General features: G+C 40.2%; 1 protein-coding gene across 1 annotated transcript; it reads left to right on the forward strand.

Moving 5' to 3' along the window:
• The first annotated feature begins 3,560 nt into the window (after nucleotides 1–3,560).
• Nucleotides 3,561–4,588, forward strand: LOC147621581 (uncharacterized). Its single transcript, XM_086824590.1, has 2 exons — nucleotides 3,561–4,250; nucleotides 4,430–4,588. Exon 1 carries the CDS (start codon nucleotides 3,582–3,584, stop codon nucleotides 4,233–4,235), a length of 654 nt encoding a protein of 217 aa, XP_086680716.1. The 5' UTR covers nucleotides 3,561–3,581; the 3' UTR covers nucleotides 4,236–4,250; nucleotides 4,430–4,588.
• The last annotated feature ends 17,342 nt before the right edge of the window (nucleotides 4,589–21,930 follow it).

Below are 21,930 nucleotides of genomic sequence, written 5' to 3' on the forward strand. Positions count from 1 at the left end.
ATGAATTTCTTTGATGCATCTATTTATGCATAAAAATCATTTATGATGAAAATCACTCTTTTAATATAAAAGAATTTCTTTTATGCATCTATTTATGCATAAAAATCATTTATGATAAAAATCACACTTTTATAATCAAAATAACAATTTCAATATACTTCCTTCTATGCATGGAATTTAATTCTAAAGAAAGTAACACTTTTTTAATAAAATATTTTTAGTATGCATTTTTTTATACCTAGGATGAAAATTAACACTTGATGAGGGAAACGCCCTAAAGACGCTCCCAATCTTCAAAGGACAGAAAAGAGAATCTTGGCCATCAGTTTGCCAAACCATAGAGAAAAAGCCTTGTAACTATGTTTTGGGCGCCCCGGGTCACTTACTCCCGAGTGGCCTAGTGGGAAAAGGCTTGGAACTATAAAAGCCAATTTTTCTTGTTTGTAACTCATTCCCCCATTTGTGCAATAGAAGTGGAGTGTTATCTCTCTCCCTCTATCTTGCAACTAATCTATCATGTGTGGTGTACTTAGGGTTTGGGTTTGGGAGTTATTAGTGATAATCACTTGTTTCCTCTTGCTTTTCTCTCTCTCTCTCTCTCTCTCTCTCTCTCTCTCTCTCTCTCTCTCTCTCAATTAGGCTAACCAATACGATCCTCTTCCGCAAAGATCCCACACGATCTTCGCGAGAGAGTTTGCATCACCCATAGGATTAGAGCAACTGCCTTGGTGTGATAACGAGTGCGGGAGGATGATGGCGGTGACTAGTGGCTATGGTGGAGCTCTTGAGCCATGCTCAAGCTTGACGGATAGGCAACTTCCCACGACACGGTTAGGGTAGGGTTTCCTTGTCAACTAGATATTCTTAGTGAGTATGCTTATGCATCATTCATTGGTCATCAATTCTTATTTTCCATATGTGTGCATAAGATTATTGGCATTATTCAAGGTTAAGTGACAAACATACTTAGCTTCATGAGATTGCAAAAGCATGGTAATGGCATGTTGAAAGCTAAACATAATTAGCTTTCAACATGAGTGATTGCAATAAAATGGTATTGAAATTTTATTTTACTCACACACACTCTTTCCTTTTTGAAACATGGACAATATCGAGATTTTAATATGGATATTCTCGATTTTGGCTGGCAATTAGCATTTGCTTACTCACACACCCCTCTATCATTATAGGAAAACTAATCTTATTCAAACATACCCACACACTTAGACCTTAAAATAACTTCCAAGAAATTATCTCTTTTTGACATCTTTCTCTCTCTCTCTCTCTCTCTCTCTCTCTCTCTCTCTCTCTCTCTCTCTAATGGACAACAAATAGTAAAGCACATTCAAATATGAGAAAATACAAATTATATCGCTCATGCTTGAAAACTCAAGAAGAAAAATTTACATTTATTCTTGTGTGTGATTATTGGTGGTGAATTTACCCTTTTTCTCCAAGAAAAAGGTAAGAGATTATTAATTTTCTAACACTTAAGGATTTTTCACATAATATATAAGTTTTAAATGATCCTAATATGAATTATAAAATAATTACTTATAAATAAATAAATTTCTTAGGATACATTATCAAGCCTCTCAAATTACTATTTTTCTTTTCTAATATTTAATAAATTTACTTAAACATCAAAATGAAATTTTCTAGCATAAAAAGAGATTTTTAATGTAAATAGTAGAAATAAATAACCTTAAAATAATATTAAATTACCTATAAATGGGATTTATTCTCATTAGAATAAAAGAGTATACTCTCTCCTTTGCTAAAATTAATTCAATAGCATTTAAATGAATTATAGGTAATTTATAAACCATATTTCACCTTAGTCATAGTATGCAAAGGATTTATTTTATTTAAAAAAAAGCAATTACATTACACTTTTCAAAATTCACATAGAAAGAAATTATAATTTTCTTCAAGGAGGCTTCGGGAAGGGTTTTTTAGGGTGCTAGGAGTGAAAAGAGAGTGTGGGAGTAGCTTCTAGGTGATCTTGTACCTTAATTGGGTACTCTGTAAATTCATGGGACAGAGAGAAAGAAAGGCACTTTTTTCTACTTCTCTATCTTCTTCCATAAGGAGAAGGTGAGGTCAGAGAGGGAGGAAAGGATGAGGTTGGGGGTTAGGTGGAAGGAGAGAGAGAGAGAGAGAGAGAGAGAGAGAGAGAGAGAGAGAGAAGAGGAGCTGGGGGTGGGGATGGTGAACAGGTCAAAGATAATAAGTATTATTATGATGATTATTATTATTTCTTAGAAAAGTAAAAAATACATAGTATCATTATTTTATACACTATAATGACCAATAAACTAAGCATTGTGGAGTGCCTACGACTCTTTGAGGTGGGAGAGGGAGGTCATGGTTCGATTCCCATCTCCCGCACTCTTTTTGAGGCTCAAATCCAAAATCCATCTTCTAGGGGTTCTTGAATTGTCTGAGAGATAAACTTTGAGAGGTTACACCCCAATCCATGTCAAGTCCATAACTTAAAAATACAGATCCAATGGAGTCCACATCGTCAGTTGAGTAGATACACCAGTTCTTTGGACTTGGAGAAATTTTTCAAATTGATATAATTTTGAAAATCAAAATTAGGAGAAATTTTTAAAATGTATAATTTTGAGAGCCAAACTTTCTCTCGTGAGACATTTTTTCTCTCTTTAGAATTTATGATTGAGAGAAAGAGAGAAAGAGAGGAACTTCTCTATCTTCTTCCATAAGGAGAAGGTGAGGTGAGAGAGGGAGGAAAGGATGACGTTAGGGGTGAGGTGGAAGGAGGAAGGAGAGAGAGAGAGAGAGAGAGAGAGAGAGAAAAGAGGAGCTGGGGGTGGGGATGGTGAACACGTCAAAGATAATAAGTATTATTATGATGATTATTATTATTTCTTGGAAAAGTAAAAAATGCATAGTATCATTAGTTTATACACTATAATGACCAATAAACTAAGCATTGTGGAGTGCCTACGCCTCTTTAAGGTGGGAGAGGGAGGTAATGGTTCAATTCCCATCTCCTGCACTCTTTTTGAGGCTCAAATTTGAAATTTGTCTTCTCGGGGTTCTTGAATTGTCTGAGAGATAAACTTTGAGAGGTTACATGACCCCAATCCGAGTTAAAACGCCCATTTTCTATATCTTTCTCAGATTCAATGCCATTTATGGTCCGTGTCAAGTCTGTAACTTAAAAATACAGACCCAACGGAGTCAAAATCGTTAGTTGGGCATGTAGTTTGGAGGCTTGAGAAGGGGTAGGCTTTTATCCAGGTGAGGTTACTCGTATATGTAAATAGACGCATTGGTTCGAGGAAGGGTAGGCTCTTACGGAGGTGGAAGACCGGTGAGGTTACTTGTATGTGTAAAACACATCATTTCTCCAAGGAAAGGAAAGCTAGGCTGCAACGGTATCATGCCTAATACAGATTAACGTGATGGCTGACGTGACATGTAACGGAGTAGGTTAAGGAACAATTGGAAATCTTATTTAAGTCTTAAGCCCTAAATCTTCTTTTAAGTTAAGAACACGGCAACGCCATTTCAGCCTGCCTTTTCTCAAGCCTTCCTGCGGTACCTCAGCCATGGCTCCGCCAGCTTATCGTAAGCGCCGATCATCTGATCCAGAGAGCATCCACCTTCATAGGGTGCTCAGCTCGCCACAGGCTGCAGCAGGAGCCGGAGTTGGCGCTCGCCTCCTCCACCAAGTATCCAGCATGAACCGAAACAACTCTCCGGCTTCTCCTTCTTCTCAGAAACAGCACCACCAGCAGCAGGAGCTCCCGGTGTCCGATTCCATCCCTGCTGACCTCAACAACGACGACGAGCTCCCCTGTGCTCTTGCCAATTCATGGATCGTGATGACGCGATGCCTTGCCCCCCTGCACAGAGTTCTTTTGCCGGAGGCCCGCCACATCTTGGCCTCTGCCGTCCGCTTGATGAACGAAGACATCGGGCCATTACTGCTGCAGAAGGTGCAGCAGGCCTTAGCGGGGTATGCTCCGGCTTCGAAGACCGAAGTGCCGGGACCGGAGATGGCTGCCTCCCCTGCTCCTGCTCCTGCTCCTGCTCCACGGCAAGGAGCCATGTCTTTCACTGTTTCTACCAGCATGACAGACGATTCTTCAAGATCTCGGAGCGATGGCGCAATGGAGGAACCGAATAGTCACTTTACCACGACCGAAAACCCGGCTGTGTCCACTGAATCGATGGACTGGGAAGTTGCACAGAGTACATAGCCGCGAGTCTATATTGTATGCTTCGGTTTGACAAAACCCTATCCGCGTTCTATATCTTTTAGATTTGATTAGCCCTAGCCGCGTTTTGTGTAATGCAGATATTCAATACCCTAGCCGCTTTCTTTAGGTCTGATGCAGGCTTCCGAAATCCTAATTGCTATGGCTGAACCTTAACCGCGTTTTGTATAATGCAGGCTCCCAAAACCCTTGCCATGGCTGAACCGATGGCCTTCAAGAACCAGCTCTGCAGAATCATTTTCCAGCACTAATTCTTTGAGAAGTCTCCACGAACGCAAAGCAGTAACCGTAGCAGTAACCTTTTCTGTTAAAAATGTAGTTTCGATTGATTGATTTATGGCTCTAGTCTTCGCGTCGGTTTGGTTGCTGAACGACGCAATCTAGTTTGATTGCATTCATTCATTGGCTGTAAAGGAAGATTTGTAATTCATCGCTGGTCGAATTGCTGAAACCACGACATTGAATTGTGTGTTCAGTTTTGAAGCAACGGAGCTAGAACAGTATGATGTGTGATTTCGATTAGATGGAATCTAGGCCTGTATGTTCAAAGTGAAACGCTATCACCAATAGCGACGTACGTAGGTCGCCTATAACTGTACGCCTTGAGAGCCGGCTTAAACTATGTGCCTGTAATTACCGGGATTATCTCAACAGCTGAATCGGAAAATTCCTGCCAAGACATTTGTTGTCCTGAGACTGTAATGGAGGTTGCGGTCAGCAGGTTTATTGAAAATATCCTTTATTAGCATCATTATGATGCAACAAACGCCGTAGTTGCTTCTTTCCAACTGGGCCACTAGTGAACAGGGAAGTATAGCAGATTACAGAGCAAGCTATGCTTCTAGAAGTACAGGAAGCCGTTACCCCCTTATCTTCATTCAAGGGTTGTTAACGCGTCTGAAGGCTTATAGGCATTTAGCTCTGCAAGGTTTTACAAGTTAGTCTGTGGCTTTTGATGACGCGATGAAGAAGCATGCCGCTTCGTTAAGAATTGATCAGGGCAGGTTCAATTACCAATCCAATTATCTGTTTGAGGCAATGTGGTTGTGTTGAATTCCGTTTTAGCTCTAATCGGCAACGATGAATTGTGTTCTCACGTGATTCTCAAATCAGCTCAAATTGACTCTGGTTTTCTTCAAAGTGAGGCAAAAGTGACCAGACGTTTTGCGCCCCTAAAATTACTGTATACAGTCACAAGCGAGAGCACGTTATACTTTGCTTTGGTAACCTCAAGTTTTTCCAATTTACATACATCCCTATGCCAACAGTACACAGTTATCAGGTGTTTTGGGCAGAAGGATCCTACCCGAAGGGCCTTTAATTTAATGGTGAATTTGGGTAATCACTTTTGCATGTACGGATCCAGATGAAGGTCTGAACGTTTTGGTTTATTGACTTTAATTAATCCGTAAGCTCAGTGGAACCTTAATTTCACATGTGAAGAATAAAGTATGGTGCATTAATCTCTTGTCTACATGAGATGAGCTTTATACCAATCCAATTTCGAGCCAGTAAGCAAGAAGATGTGCTTACGTTGTATATTCTTCCTACATTGAATTCTGCAAAGATATGCACTTTTATTCAATTTTTTTAAAATGATTCACAATGCATTGGTGAACTAGATTTGATTTAAACATCTTTTCTCTTCTTTCTCTTTTCGTTTCTTCTAGCCCACCGGCTCAAACCAACTCAATGGCGTTTGCGAGCCCTGAGTGTACTAACGCTCCCACACACTCCTCTCTCTCGAATCACTAGCAAATAGGTCACTCTCTCGAATCACTAGCAAATAGGTCACTCTCTCTTTCTCTCTTTATTCATTAAATATAAATGATATATATATAGCTATTTATATTTTAAATATGAATAATTAAGTACATTTTTCATGTATGTTTGAATGAAATGTTTGTGTATTTTAAATATATGAATATTTAAATTTAAATATACTTTTATATGTATGGTTTGGTAGGCCATTTTTATGTAGAGAGAGAGAGAGAGAGAGAGAGAGAGAGAGAGAGAGAGAGAGAGGGGTATATCTATTATATATATATATATATATGATAAATAAATTTAAATACAAATATATATCCATGTCGATTTGTATGTATATAAACTATATAAATAAATATATCTTTATTTTTTTAATCCATGAGGCGAAGAGAGAAAGTGAGAGAGCATGAGGTCAAAATAAGAGAGAGAGAGAGAGAGAGAGAGAGAGAGAGAGAGAGAGAGAGAGGAGCTTTTTATGCCCTATGAAACCAAAACAATCTATCTAATAAAAGTGAGAGAGGAGGGGAGAGAGAAGGAGGGGGAGGGACAAAAAAAAATAGAGTTAGTTCCTTTTTTAAAGTTTTCTGCTTTGTTTTAAATTGGTAAAAATAAAAAGAGTTGAACTAGTTTTTTAAATGATTCTTTTTCGAGGGAAAATGAGAGGAGAAGGGAGAGAAAGAGAGAAAGACAGACAGAGGAAAGAGAATAGAGAGAGATTAAATGACCGAAGAGAGATAGAGAGACGGGGGGAAATGAAAGGAGAGAGAGAGAGAGAGAGTGTGTGTGTGTGTGTGTAACAAGCGGAAGCTCGGTGGAAGAATCAATAACTTCAATGCTCAGAATTCAGCAATTGTTCACGATGAAGATAGCGCACACCACAGAGAGAGAGAGAGAGAGAGAGAGAGAGAGAGAGAGAGAGAGAGAGAGAGAGAGAGAGGGGGGGGGGGGGAGGGGGGATGGAGAAGAGAACACAATATTGGGTCCCGAATACCCTTTGTAGGGCCCCCACCACGAATGGTGTATTTGCTTTATTAGAATGTCATTGATGTAAATATGTAAATAAAGATTGGGTCTTGATCACCTGCACCTTTCACCTTGGCTGTAGCACTCACCTTGGCTGTCCTAACCCTTGGACTGTAGCAACCCTTTTTGAAATATGAAATGATTGGACTGAATCCTGTCATGGGGTATTTATACCTACTACTGAAAGCCCCACGACCTGGTCAAATGTGTTAGCACTTTCATCCCCAGTTTTTGCTCTTTTATGGTGTCCATTTGGTCCCCTTTTGTATGGCCCTTGCTTGTGGGCTGGCCACCCCTTTTTACTTTTTTTTCTGGGATTTTTCCCAGCCATTCTGGCATTTTTCGAGTCGGCCATGTCCACAGCTCCAGTCGGCCTATTTATGAGCTCCAATCGGCCAACACTCCCCCATTATATAAATAGTGGGTACTGGCCTCTCATTTCTCATTCAGCCTTGTAGATATTTGCTCCCTCACTTATGAGACTAACAGTATCTCTTGCTTGGGAGACTGTTTTGGTTCAGTATATTCAGCATAGTTTGCTCCATATCTCTCTCTCTTGCACTCTCTATTCAGCACATTCTAGTGCCACTCTGCTTCCGCTCTGTGCACTCTTTCATGGTATCATCGCCCCCGGTTTAGCAACCTTTCTGTTGCCCCAGATTCAGTCCTGTTTTCAGCACCTTCTCCTCTGCATTTTCTTCTAGATCCATAGCTTTTGCTGCTACGTTTTCTTCTAGATCCATAGCTTTTGCTGCATTTTCTGGACAGCACTCTGTTGGTCATTTTTTCTTCAGATCCATAGCTTTTGCTGCTGCGTTTTCTGGATAGCACTCTGCTGGTCGTTTTTTCTCCAGATTGGCTTCACCGATTCAACCGTCTGGCTCTTGTTGATCAGCATTTCATTTCCCACTTGGAGATTGGACTGCAAGCGGCCTGTTTTCTTCAGGACAGCACTTGTTCACTGCTGCGTTTTCCTCTCCAGTGGCCCTTTCCCTTTGTAGAGGGGGCTTGTGGTGTTGCAGGCTTTGGTGGCACTCTTGGTACCTGTGGAGGACACCTTTCTTCAGAGTTTGTGCATTTCTTGAGATTGAGCCCAAGCTTTTGTGATGGTTGCTCCCACTTCTCTTCATATGTTTGCTGAGTCTGCCAAGTTGGATGGTTACAACTACACCCTATGGAAGGTGAAGGTGAAATCGGCCTTGCGTGGTGTGGATCTCTTGGATTGTCTTATTACACCGGCCAATGCCACCCCTCCCACCCTTGCTTCCGGTGACTCAGGCACAGATTGATATTTGGCAGTCGAATAATTGACGTGTTTTCTCCTTCCTGATGTTGAACTGTCACGATGTTGTTCTCTCTCATGTGCGTACAACAGATGCTACACATGAAGTTTGGAAGGCTTTTGCAGATCTCTATGAGATTAAGTCTCCGGGTCAGATTTTGGCATTGGAAAAGCAACTTATGAACTTATCAATTTCTGCGTTTCCATCATTATCTACTTTCATCTCGAAGATGAAATATCTCCAGGATGAGCTTGCTGTTTGTGGCAAGGACATCTCCACAGAGGATAAAGCTATTCGGCTGCTCTCCAAACTTCCAGAGAGGTTTGATGCATACTTTCAGTCTCTGGTTTCTTCTCCTCGTCCTGTTCCAGTTACTTGAGGAAGTTCACCCCTCCGTTATATAGATTGAGTCTCGCTTTGGGGAGCGGACTGGCACCTCCGGTGGCCCTGATGGAGATTTAGCAGCACAAGATAAAGGGAAGACTCAACAAAAGAAAGGAAAAGGGGGTTCTAACAAGAACTCCAAGGATTTTGACAAGGATAAAGACAACAAATCTTCAAAGAATAAGGACGTTGAATGTCGTTATTGTGGCAAGAAGGGTCACAAGTCACCCCAATGTCACAAGAAGAAGCGTGATGAAGCAGCAAAGAACTCTTCCTCAACGGCGGTGTCTCAACCCAAGAAGGATGATGGAATTCTTCTCTTAGCAGGTACTCGGCGTATACTTGCTCTTGTGACTTCTCAGTCACGGTCTTGGATTGTTGATAGCGGTGCTACTGCTCATATGACACCCCATCGAGATTGGTTTGAGGACTTCACTGCCAGATCACGCGAGATCACTCTAGGTGATTCTTCGTCTGTGCCAGTGCATGGTCATGGCACTATCCCCATCTTCCGTTCTGACGAGGACAAGAGGTACTTCTCTGATGTTCTGTATATTCCAGATTTGGCTTTTAACCTTTTGTCAGTGAGTGCTCTTACAGCTCAGGGTGCGGGGGTGATCTTTTCTCGTTATTATGAGATTACCATTCGGATAAGGCGACTGGTAGCATCATTAGGGAAAAAGGGAGCTCATTTTGGGGCCCTGTAAGAAATTCACTATTTTTCGATTTATTTCTCTCCTAAAAGACCTCAAAAATAATAAAATATGGAAACGTGGCTTAGAACTGTCAGTAAGGACTACCGAACTGTCAGTTCAGAAAAGAATAAGATAATCTTTTGTCTAACTAATACGATTTTGCATTAAATATCTCCTTAGTTTTTTTTTATTTCCCAAAGATTCCGCATCTCTTTTGACGACGTGTGCAGGCCTCTCATAAAGAATCCATCACTGAACTTAATGATTGTATGGATACCGCCACACTTCCACGATTCATGTTACAAAAAGACTATGAGATTGACAAGCAAACTTTGCAACCTCAGAAGCATAAAAAATGGCTAATACTAGTGAGTCACAATCTCAGAAGAAGCGATTACACCATCTTCACATCGACTTAGAAGAACAATATGCTCCAGCACAAAAAAGACGAAAGGATATGGTGCTGAATGCTCAACAACGGGAAAATATGAGAAGAGAAGGGCTCCAACATATTGACTTATGGTGTGATGGAAGCATATATCCAAAATGTCTAGTAAAAAACTCTACACCTCCATTTGTCAATCCAACCACACTACTGAGGTTTGCGGGTGATGGACAAAATGGACTTCTTGGTTATATTTCAGCACAGTCTGCATTTGCAGAAACATATAAAACAATGTACCTACAAGAAAAGGGGGCCAGGATTCAAGAGATAGCTATTCATGCAAAATTGGAGCAGCAGTTGCAGAATGAAATTGAGGAGCATTCAAAGAGTAAAAAAGAGTTGACAAGATCAAGAAGAAAGAGAACCGTGCTTGGAGACAGACAACGAAGCAGGAAGATTAAAAACATTGCAAATTTGAAGGCTGGGACTGGTGGATGCAAGCGAAGAATTCAAGAAGCAAGGCTAGTTTGTAATTTTTTATTTTTTATACTAAAAAATGCTCTCAAATGACTATATCTATTTTGTCCATTAACGCAAAACAGGATTGGAAGTGTTGAATAATATAGACATATTGTGTTGTTACTATAGGAAACTATTGGAGCCTGCAAAAGAAAATATGGATCCCAACCTTCTTCCAGTTAAACAAATGAAAGGATTGCTTTCTTGTGGTATAGCAAAAGGCTTGATTGAAGAAAAAAAATACAAAACAATCAAACGCAATGTTGTAGAGGACTTTATATCCAATAATCAAGTTGATGGTACTACAATCCAAGAGGCTCTTGATGTTAGTGGAGTTAGCAGGAAGGGATATAGTTCGATTTTCCATGCGATATCCTCAACTTTGAGAGATCAAAGGATTAAACGAGTTTTACTGCCAAATCCAGCAACCGTGTGGAAGATAAGAGGTCATTTGAATGAAAGTATAGATGAGTTTATTGGACAATATATCCATATTGAAGAAATATTTCATGGTGGTAAAGGAACCACTGTGTATGACCCTTGGAACAATATATTTGTAGATCTACAACAACTTCAAAGAAGAATGGTCGAGTTTTATGGAATAACATTTGAAGAGTGCAAACGCATTTTGAAATTTGTTATCAAACTGGATGAGTGTGAGGTTGTAAAGGAAAAGAAAATGAAAAGGATTACTATTACATTGATGAATGGAGCACTTGATACATCATTGACTGAAGCGAGTTCGAAGTATTTTAGTGTGCAGTCGGAGAAACACATATGGTGGTTAGGCTCGTTCCAGGTATGATCATTTTTTATTTCGTACTTGATTTTAGTCAATGTTTTCAAATCTTTTATAGTAAGACTTTTGTTTTGTATAATCACAGGTGAAGACAGAAGACCATGAAACACTAGATTGGGTGTTTCACCACACGGAAATACCAAGAATAATTAAAAGACAAGTGCAAGGAGAGAATCTCCATGTTGCAGGAAAAGGTGATTTTCAAGTAGAGTGGCACATGGCGGGGGATCTTAAAACACTTAAGTGCATGTATAACGTTAGTAAAGGAGGTAACTCAAAGTCTCCTTGTCTTTACTGCAAAGAATCAGCTCAAGTAATGGATTCCAAATGGTGGAAGAGAGCACCTAATAGAGATAAAGTTGACCCTGACTTCAAGGCCATTCTTGACATTCCACTATGTAATGTTCACATATGCACATTGCATGCTCTATGTCGAATTATTGAGAAATTGGTATTTTTGTATATTGGATTTGCTTGGAAACTCCGTCCTGAAAGAAATAGAAAGGATGCTCTTCATGCATTGGAAAAAGTGTTATCCGATATAGGTCTGCATGGAGGTGATGTTCATATCACAAAGGATTTTAAAAAGTCTACCAATGGCAAGGAGGTACCAATCAAGCCCTCTAAGGCAAGAAGATTCTTGTCTCAACCCAAACACAGTAGTAAGCAAGTAAGGCAAGGTAGAACAGTTTCAAGGATTAGTTATGGATTGTGGAAGCAAGTCCATAATGCCGTGAAAGATCATGAGGCAGATGGGGAAGCACGAAATGTGAAGGCAGAGGTGTGGAGGTCTCTTGATCAACTCTTCATGTTCTGTGACAATGTAACATGGACAAAGAGTGATTACAAGAACTTTGAAGAGGCAATAAAACATTTCGGAAAGTCAATGAAAGACGCGTGGACAGCCTGCAATATAACTCACTACATGGTAAAGTCATGTCTTCTTCTTTTACTTAAGCGTGATCCTCTTTTCTTTTATAACTTACTATGCATTCTTATGTCTCTGTGAAAACAGCATATCATCTACAACCACCTTCCCTATTTTATCAAAAAGTATGGATGCCTAGCAATTTGGTCTACCCAAGGCATGGAGAAGTCTCACTACATGGCACGTAATGCATTTTTCAGACACACACAACACTATGGAGGGAGTCAAAAGGCAAATAGTCTGAAGGAAGTCTTCCAATGGTTTTACCGAGGCATTCTACAAAGGTTGCATGCTAAAAGAAAAGTTGCTAGTTCCAAAGTCAAGCTTGCTTTTATTCTAGCCAAAAGCAAAGACGAAGACAAACTTTGGACAATTCAATGGCAGCAGAGAGACATAGACAATGGAGGGATTCGAAGATATTTAGGAACCATAAATGGACAAGTAAAGATGAATAGCAGTTTGTAACTTATTGGTGTTATGTCCACATGTTTTCAAACTCAATCAATAGATTTTTATTCTGTGGAACAAGTGACTCTTGGTGTTATGCCTATATGTTTTGAGACTCCATCAAAAGTATTTCTTTTGTGAAACATGTGATCTATATTGACAAGCATCAATACATCCATGAGCTACACACAAAAATTCAATCAATACTACTTAATTATGCTAGACACACTATTGATCCTTACCAATAAGGTACTGAGTGTCAAACGCTTTTAGAAGCTACTGAGTGTGGGAAGAATACTGAAGTGTCGTACGGTGATGGGACAAATGCAAAAGGGTACTGATCGTCCGTACGGACAAGGAACTAATGAGAATCAAAGACTTTGTACAAATCAGTTCAACTTCAACATAATGTTTGTGCTATATTTGATGACTAAATCCTATTACTCCCAAGGCCTACCAGTCGGAACTCTCTTTTTGAACTTGATTGGACTCTTTTTCTTCCTTGTTGGCTTGATGTCGACTGTCTGTTTATCAATGCTTGCCTCTGTTGCTTGTCTGAGAGGGGTATCCTTGTCTTCAGCTATCTCCACGTGTTCTTCTTCTTGGATTGTGTGGCCTGATGCAATCATGGGTGGCTCTCGAAACCTTATGAGCTTGTGCTTTCCATAGCCCTCCAGACATTTGGGCTCCTTAACACCACATGCTAATGCATAAGAAGTGTAAGACAAAAAGTAAGAGGCCCTAGAGGCCTGCTTATTCACATAATCCCCAAATATATCTATGGCGGACAACCTCTCTATTAAAATGATCTTTTCCTTTTGCCATGGAAGATCATGTCCACCTAAAACCCTAGACAAACATTTAAAGAAGTAAACAATGGCTTCTCCATTGTTGCTCAACTGCCTATGGTAAATCAAGATCTTAGCACTGCCTAGATCATGAATATAATGAGCTAGGCTTGACATTTTGCCAAACCCAGCCGGCCTGCTTCCACTTGTTCTCTGGAGGAATGTGTCATCCTCAATTTGTAGCTGCCACGTATCAAAAGATTGGAGTGAGACAATAATACATAACTACAAAACATTTAAACACAAGATAAAGTACTTGATTTGAAGTAATAATATCATACCTTCTCATTTTCATCAGCAACAAGAAGTTCATCTTTCCAAAGATTTATTCCTCTCCCCTCCAGTCCAGCCTCTTCTTTAAGCTTTTCCTTATGAAGTGCTGAGAGATTCATAGCTTCCTGGGTGAGCTGGAAGGCAACTTCATCTGGCTCTTGAAAATTTTCAGCCTCTTTGAAACAAATAGTAAGTGCCTCTGCAGGATCAAAAGTTGTTTCCAAAGCCAGTAGTGAATGGTCATCCTCTATGCCAACCTCCTTGTCAAGCCTTGAAGCCTGGGCAATAAGGGAAATGGCATAGTCCTCCCTCAAATTGAACATACACTCTATATCATGGAGGAAAACATAATCTTTACCACTAATCAAGACACCTGGAAGCATGGGCACTGCATAGTTGCTGCTCTGAACATCAAAATCTTCAACTGGCTGTGCTGCCCTAAGAGTTTCAGTCCTCAGTTGAACAAGGTCAAGAGCAGCCACTTGCAGCCCCTCATCCTATCTTCTTCCTGCTCTGCCATATCTGTTGCCACAGGAATATCCTCTTTTACCTCTGCTACAGATATATCTTCTTCTTCAGCCTCCTGCCCTTGCTCTTCTAGAGATTGCTGATGGAAGACAATGTACATAAGGAATGCCATGGTTTCCTCAAGCACTCTACACTTTCTGGTGTGCAAGTTACAGCTGAATTTATATTAGGCTGTCAAATCTTCTATTCACATGGTACCTCAGCCTGTCAATGGAGACAATATGATTTATATGCACAAAAACCTTTTCACCTTCTACAATTCTTCCTGCCTCTGTCAGTTGTTTGAAGGTATCCCAATGGTCTGAAAGAAAATCTCTGTGATGCTCCAAAACAGAGCTCATAGAGAACTCCCTGTTGAAAATACTGTGGTATATGTGGAAGTTCCTCTGAGCCTTGCACTTGTGAAGAAAGTCAAATAGGAGCAAATCTGGAGATTCGTCCTCTTCTGGTTCCCTTTGTTTTGAAAGGGAAGACTCACCTTTCTGTTCCAGTCTCTTGCTTTTGCCTGAACAAAAATTTATATATCATGAATTCTATATGCTAACATATGCAATCAGGGAATGTATAGGATATCACCAAACAACTCTCTTCATGAGCACACATGAATCACCTGGTGATTGCTGTGGTCTGAGTATAGCAGTAGAAAAGTCCAGCTTCCTCTTGAAAGGAGGGGCCTGAGAATCAACTGTTCCAAAGCAAAAACATTTCTCATCATCAAGAAAGAAATCCCCAGGGACATAGAAAGCAAAACAATGAGGAAGAAGTGAAAACCAGAATGGACACAAGAATTTGCAAGAAAACCAATCAAATGCTAGAAACACCTTACAATGTTCTGGACAGTAAATGATACTAGGAGGAATTCCCTAGTGCAAAAGAGAGCAAAACAAAGAGGAAGAAATAAAAACTAAATCTAATATAAATATTTGTAGGAAAACGCGATTTGGACCATTTGGAAAATGTAAAGCACTCTCCTCGCATTTTGTTGCAAAATTCTAAGTCCTATTTATATCCATCTCTAATAAAATCCTAGGGTGATGTACCAGACTCCAAGGCAGTAAGATTCAAGAATTCTATAGATGGAAGAAATATATATCGGAAAACATTGAAAAGAATATAGATCTCTGACCTTTCATTTCCTCTTCCATACTGTTGGAGTTGCCCTGGTGATTCTCTTGCTCTCTTCCAAACTTGAGCTGCAGCCTAGGTAACCTGGAGATCTGGCAGTGGTAGTAGTCTTCAGATAGGTTGCAGAGTGGATGGAGTGTGTTGGGTAGGAAGTGATCAGAGGGGGAAGGAAAAGGATGATGGGAGAGTGCTGGCAGGGATGGAAGACGGGGAGGGAAGAGTGTTAATGGATCTGATTATGAAATCATGATTGGCACAATTTCCAAGGCAAAAAGTGACTTTCACACGTGTCAAATTTCAAATTCCAAAAGATCTGGGTGGGACCCACACGTGTGAAAAAATGACTATATTTCACACGTGTGGTATTTAATAGCTACTTTATTTGTATTTTGCAATAATCTATTCACTCCTGTTTAATCTCTCCTAACTCTGCTCTCTTGCCTCTCTACCTCCCTACGCTACACCATCAGCATCCTGACCAGCAGCACAGGTTCATCCCCAGCACAGGATACTCATCACCAGAGCAGAGCACACCTACAGATAGCTCCCAGGTCAGTAAGACACTCTATTTCCTTCTCTTCTTGTTTAATAGTATATTAGGGTAAGGTACTGATTGATGTGATGTAGCTTAGATATTATGATAAATATTATATACATTCCTTAGCTTTTTCCACTGCAAGGAGAAGCAGGAAGACTTTTTAATTGGGCTTGTTGAGTGAGAGCTTGATCACTTCTTGCCTTCTATAGACTCAATCCATCTTGCACCAAGTTGTAAACAGACTGAAATGACTGAAGGCATGCTCCAGCATGCTGCCTCAAGAATTTGCAGTAAAACGCGAGGAGGGGGCTTTAGGAATCTCAAACAGCCCAAATCGCATTTTGTTGCAAATTTGAAACTGCTGCTTCATCCACCCCTATCATTGTGATTCTGTGTCTTTCTAGGCTATTCAAGGCTGTATACTCCTTGCATAAACTCAATCCATATTGTTTGTAGTTGTAAAGACAGAGAATTCACTGTAGGAATGCAATAGCATGTTGTTTCAAGTATTTGCAGAAAAACGCGATGATGAGCTGTTAGAAATTTCAAATTATCATAATCATGTTTTGTTACAAATTATTAAATTTTGCTTTATCCAATTTGTCATTGCCTTCTTTTATCATTCCATATTCTCCATGGTTGTAATCTTTTTCCATTGCTTTGTATGCAGCTTTTCAGAGTGATGGCAAGAACCAAGGCAACTGCAAGGAGGGTTGGCAAGGGGCCAGGGCTTGCAGCAGCAGCAGCTGGGGCAGATATCAAGGAATCTAGTGTGCCTCCAAAGGGAAGAGTTGCACATGGCAGGAAGGGGAAGCCAATGAGCATGCTCTAGCAAAAGTCCAAGAGATTAAAACATTCTGTAGGTATGCTAAAGGAGATCAGAAAGCAACAAAAAGCTATAGGCTTTGCAATCCCTAAGGCACCTTTTAAGAGACTAGTGAGAGAAATATGTGATAGTTGGCACCTTGGTTTCAGGTGGAACAGGACTGCCATTCTTTCCTTACAGGAAATGGCAGAGGATTACTTGGAGAAATACTTTGAAGATGCAATGCTTGTAGTAGCCCATGCTCACAAGGTAACTCTGATGGCCAAGGACTTCAACACTTTGTCCAGAGTGAGATGGAGGTATGACAAGCTGGTCCATCCTGTGGAATGGCAGGACATTAAAATGAGAGACATATTATTAATTCCACCTACAAGGAAATTGAAGGTAGATAAGGTGAAGGTTGTTGAAGTAACCCACTCAAAGAGCACCAGAGGGAAAGCTGCTTATGAGGAGTCACTGAAGCAGCAAATAGAAGAATCCAAATCTGCTATAGATGTGGAGACTGTACAGATGGAGCTGCAGATACAGAGAAGGTTGCAGGAGCTGGGCCCTAACATAGTTGTCCATATTGAAGATGAAACTTCATAGAATAATTTTGACTTGACAAAACCATGCTTGGCAGCATTGGCTCATAAGAATGAGTATTGCTCAGATACTATCATTCTTGCAATGCTCTAGTAAGTGTCTTTTATTTTACATTTGTTTGCAAAACAATCCTTATTGTACCTCCTCCTTTACACCTTACCCTAATTATTGTTTTGTCCAATGTAGCATGATGAGAAGCTGGCTGAACCATGCTGTACAGCATACAGTTCATATTATTGATCCTGCAATTTCCTTCAAGTTAAGAGATCCAAAGGAAACTCCCATGGATATTTCCAATTGGTTCAGACACTGTGATTTTGATCATGTTGATATTTTGCTACTTCCATACCATAACAAGTATGTGGGTGACTACTTCTTTTGGGATTTTTCTTCAAGATTGAGAACTCTTGTAGCCTTTGATTTCTTAATGCTTTTTTCCTTTTGCAGTGACCACTGGAGCTTTGCTTCTATTGACATCCAGCAGAAGCAATGCTTTTTATTTAACTCTCTTAGAAACACACACAGAGAGGTCAAATTGTAAGTGGTTTGTGTGCTATTTTTAACTTTAAACTTCATTATTTGGATTTAATGCACACTAACTGAATTATATGTATTTCAGTTGTATTAGAAGGCTTCTAGATGCATTGGATCACTGTCCTCCTAATGTCAATCTTTTGGATTCAATAGAGCCAATAGATTTAGAGGTAGAAAGTTGTTCCCTCTACTGAGGTCTATTTCATGCTATGCCTTTGAACTTATTGAATAATTTTATTTTGTTCAGATATTAACAGTTTCTAACATATCTTTCCAACTATCCAAACACCACAACAAGATGATTCAAGTAGCTGCGGCTAGAGAGTGCTGATTAGTGCCAAATATATACTTTCAAGCTATTTTGAGATAGGACAGCCAGAGCTTGTAAGAAAAAATAATTTTCATTTAGCTTCAAAAAATTTGATATTGGTACAAAGTGTTCTAAATCATCATATCTCATTGCAGATGAGAGAAGATAGCTTCAGCTCGAACTATGTATACAGTTTCAGAGTTGATATAATTTGGAAGTTTTTGAAGTATGCCTCCCCCAAACCTATTGTACCAGCTACTGTCGAGTTGGGTGAGAGCTCTAAAGTCCGAGAAGGTGTCATACACCTTGATGACACATATGATGCAGATGTGGTGCCACAGGAACAAGGACCTAGTGCTGATGAGGAGAAGCCACAAGAACAAGGACCTGCTGCTGCTGCTGCTGATGTTATTGAGGAGATGATGGAGCAGTAGCAAACAGATGCTCTAGGGGCAGTAGAGGAGACAATGGAGCAGCACCAAGAGACTGTACACGACAGGATGGAGCAGCAAAAAATAGATTCTCCAAATAAAGATGATACGGTGAGCTTGGACCATGTAGAGCAGCCTCTAGATCAGCCTGTAGATAAATAGAAAATTGTTGTCAAGAATATGTTCTACATATATAATTAAACACTTCTGTACAGAATTTTACTTTATTGAATATAATACCTTTGTTTATGGAGTCTGTGTTATCTCAATTTTTAAATTTTCAATGTCTTTGCATTTTATTGAACTCTCTCTTGTTTTGAGCACCTGCAAAAAAGCAATATGAAACAATAGGGTAAAGTAAACTAATAGCAGTGCTTAATGAGACTAGGATAAGTCACATGGTATACCTTCTTATTGTTGTAGATAAATAAAAAGTCCTTTGAAATAGAACCTTCTGTCTCAAATAGAATGTCATTGCGCAATTGAGCTAGGGAGCAACATTGTCTTAATGAGATATTGACTAGCACATCACCATTCTCAACAACATCAATATCAAGAAGTTTATTTTCTACACCAAAAGAATCTTCATCTTGATCCATTGGGACTAGTTTTGTACCTAGCATTCGATTGCGCTTATAATAAAAAGAAAAAATGAAATTTTGTGATGCAACCATGTACTTCAGTTGCATAGAAGGTTGGACAACCTCACAAAACACTGAACTACATGTCTTCTTATCCCAACCTTTATCCAAAAATTGTGGCATGCATGCCAGACTTGTTGCTTTAACTGTGAACATTGTTTTTGAAACCTTCACAAACAAGTCTACAAAAACTGAGAGAGGCATGCATAAAGAAATTTTTATTATCCTTGTGGCAATATTGGGCCTCAGAGCTTTCTGTACTTCTTTGAAAAGCTTGGCCCTATATGCCTCTGTAACACTAAAATGTGGGAGAGGCCAATCCACTGAATTCCATGCCGGAAGGTCTTGTTTTCTTAACACACCATGTGTGTTTGCATTGTCCAGTATAACTGATAAAAATGATCAGTAAAAAATATACCGGATTGAGCTAGCTCTGTTGCACATCGACCTTGGTATTGTTGTTCTCCTATCGATCCATGCAAAACGTCTATAAATCCCAGAATACAATCGATGTTTTGCCATGTCTCGTACGATGAAGGGTATAAATCTGAAATAAAATAACACAAGAATGTCAATAAGCAAAGAAAGAAAGCTTTATCTTAAAAATCCATACACCTCATAAAGAACAAAACCACAATAGAAAAATATACAATTAGGCCTGTGTTGCGGAAGATCATTTGGATAGTCTCGCAAGACAAGTTCTTTATGCATGTACACATGCTGAATCAAAACTTCTTTCACTGATATCTTCCCTCTAGTGATTTTAAAATCTCGTACTCTTCCCTTCCATGATGCCAAGAAAATGTTTTTTGTCTGGGGTCTCTTTCTTTTGCTAGGTTGCATGAGCACCCATGCTCCTTTCGAAACACTAAACCTTTCCCAAGTTCCTTCCGTTTTGACTGTACTTGAATTCTCTACCGAAGAAATAGAAGAAGCAGGTCGACGGGTTAAGGATGTGTGGTATAATTCTACCTTCATAGCATTATCATCCACAGAGCGTCTTCCACAAGAACGGCCATAGTTTTTATTCACCATGGAGACCTTGTGAATCTGTAACCACAGCAAAGTAATGTAAACAAGATAACAAAGTGAAGTTTCAAGAAAGAGAAAGTGGGCAGACAGACAGTTGACAAGAAACATCTTACTCTAAGCCAAACAGGATCAAGGGAGCAGTTTTGGAAAAGAAGAGGCTGCTGCACAATGAGGCAGTGGTGTAGAATGGTAGACCTTTCGAAGGAAAGGCAGCACAACATTTCAAAGTTCAAAGGAAGGTGGAAGCGGGAAGGCCCTTGTCAGAGAAAATGTCAGACTAGATTCTATCTTCATGTCCAAAGATCTTGTGAGAATAAAAAACCAATCTCCACATTAATGTAGCACGCTTGTACCTACATAAAATATTGTTTCTTTTATCTATTTTCTCTTATTTTTGTGAATTTCCAACGTTACGTTGGCCCTCTGTTTATTGGTTGAGAGCTTATTTTTCCAAACCGTAAAAGGCCCCAAAATGAGCTCCCTTTTTCCCTAATGCTTGGCTCAGGGAGTCCAAGATAGTGGTCTCTACAAATTGACCACTCTGCTTTCTTCTGGTGCTTCTTTTGCTCTTTGGCATGCTCGGTTTGGCCATTTGAGCTATCAGCTTCTGCAGCGAGCTTCGAAGGATGGGTTGGTTGATGGATTACAGGCCATCAAGGCTCCGTCTTCTACTTGTTCCTCTTGTTTACAGGGCAAGCAACACCGAGCCGCCTTTCCGAATGAGGTGACACACAGATCTTCGACATCACTTGCTCTCATTCATGCAGACTTATGTGGTCCTATGAGTACCGCATCTTTGAGTAAGGCATTGTACATGCTCGTGATGGTGGATGATTTTGCCAGATATACTTGGGTTTTCTTTCTGAAGACCAAGGATGAGGCTTTTCGTCACTTCTGTGATTGGAAAGCCGAGGTGGAAAAAGAGACCAGTCACTCGGTCAAGGCTCTCAGGACCGATGGAGGGGGTGAGTTCACATCCCAAGAGTTTTTGCAATATTGCAAGACACATGGCATTCGGAAGCAGCTTGCTACAACATATACTCCATCACATAATGGAGTTGCCGAGAGGAAGAATAGGACCATTATGGAGATGGCCCGTGCTATGCTTGAGCATTCTTCATTACCTTGACGTTTCTGGGGGCTGAGGTGGCTTCCATTGCTGTCTACATTCAGAATAGGTCTCCTACTGCCACTCTTCCCCCCGACAAAACTCCAGATGAGGCTTTCCATGGTGAGAAGCCCTCCGTTGTTCATTTTCGGATATTTGGATATACAGCGTATGTTCATGTGCCTAAGGATGAGCACCGCTCCAAGTTGGACTCGAAGTCTCAGCACATGACTTTTCTCAGATACAGCACTATGTCCAAGGCATATCGTCTTTATGATCCTCAGGCCGGTAAAGTTGTTGTGAGCCGTGATGTGGTGTTCGACAAGACTCCTACATCTTTAGAGGGGGGTGGTGAGCTTCTTCTTCCTGCACCTCCTTCTCCTCCTCCTCGTGCTCGCGCTAATACTGTTACACCTCCAGCTGAGGATACTCAGTCAGATGATGATGACCCTGCTCCTCCTCCGACGAGTTCAAGCATATCTGTACCTCGTTGGTATTATCAGACAGCTCGTGACTCCAGGTTACGTGAGCTTCCTTCTGCTCCTCTTCCTGGTTCTCTTCGGTGTTCTTCCAGAGTTACAGGGAAACAAATTCATGAGGGCAACATGTTTGTTAATTATTCTCTTATGTCTACAATTGTTAATGGTCCTTCTAATCCCAATTCTGTA

Source organism: Cibotium barometz, chromosome 30, assembly GCF_041138505.1.
Source record: "Cibotium barometz isolate CiBa-2024 chromosome 30, ASM4113850v1, whole genome shotgun sequence".
NCBI classification, from domain to species: Eukaryota; Viridiplantae; Streptophyta; class Polypodiopsida; order Cyatheales; family Cibotiaceae; genus Cibotium; species Cibotium barometz.

Bases quoted from the DNA above. Each gene is read 5' to 3' on its own strand.
- LOC147621581 (XM_086824590.1), top strand. From the start codon at position 3,582: ATGGCTCCGCCAGCTTATCGTAAGCGCCGATCATCTGATCCAGAGAGC.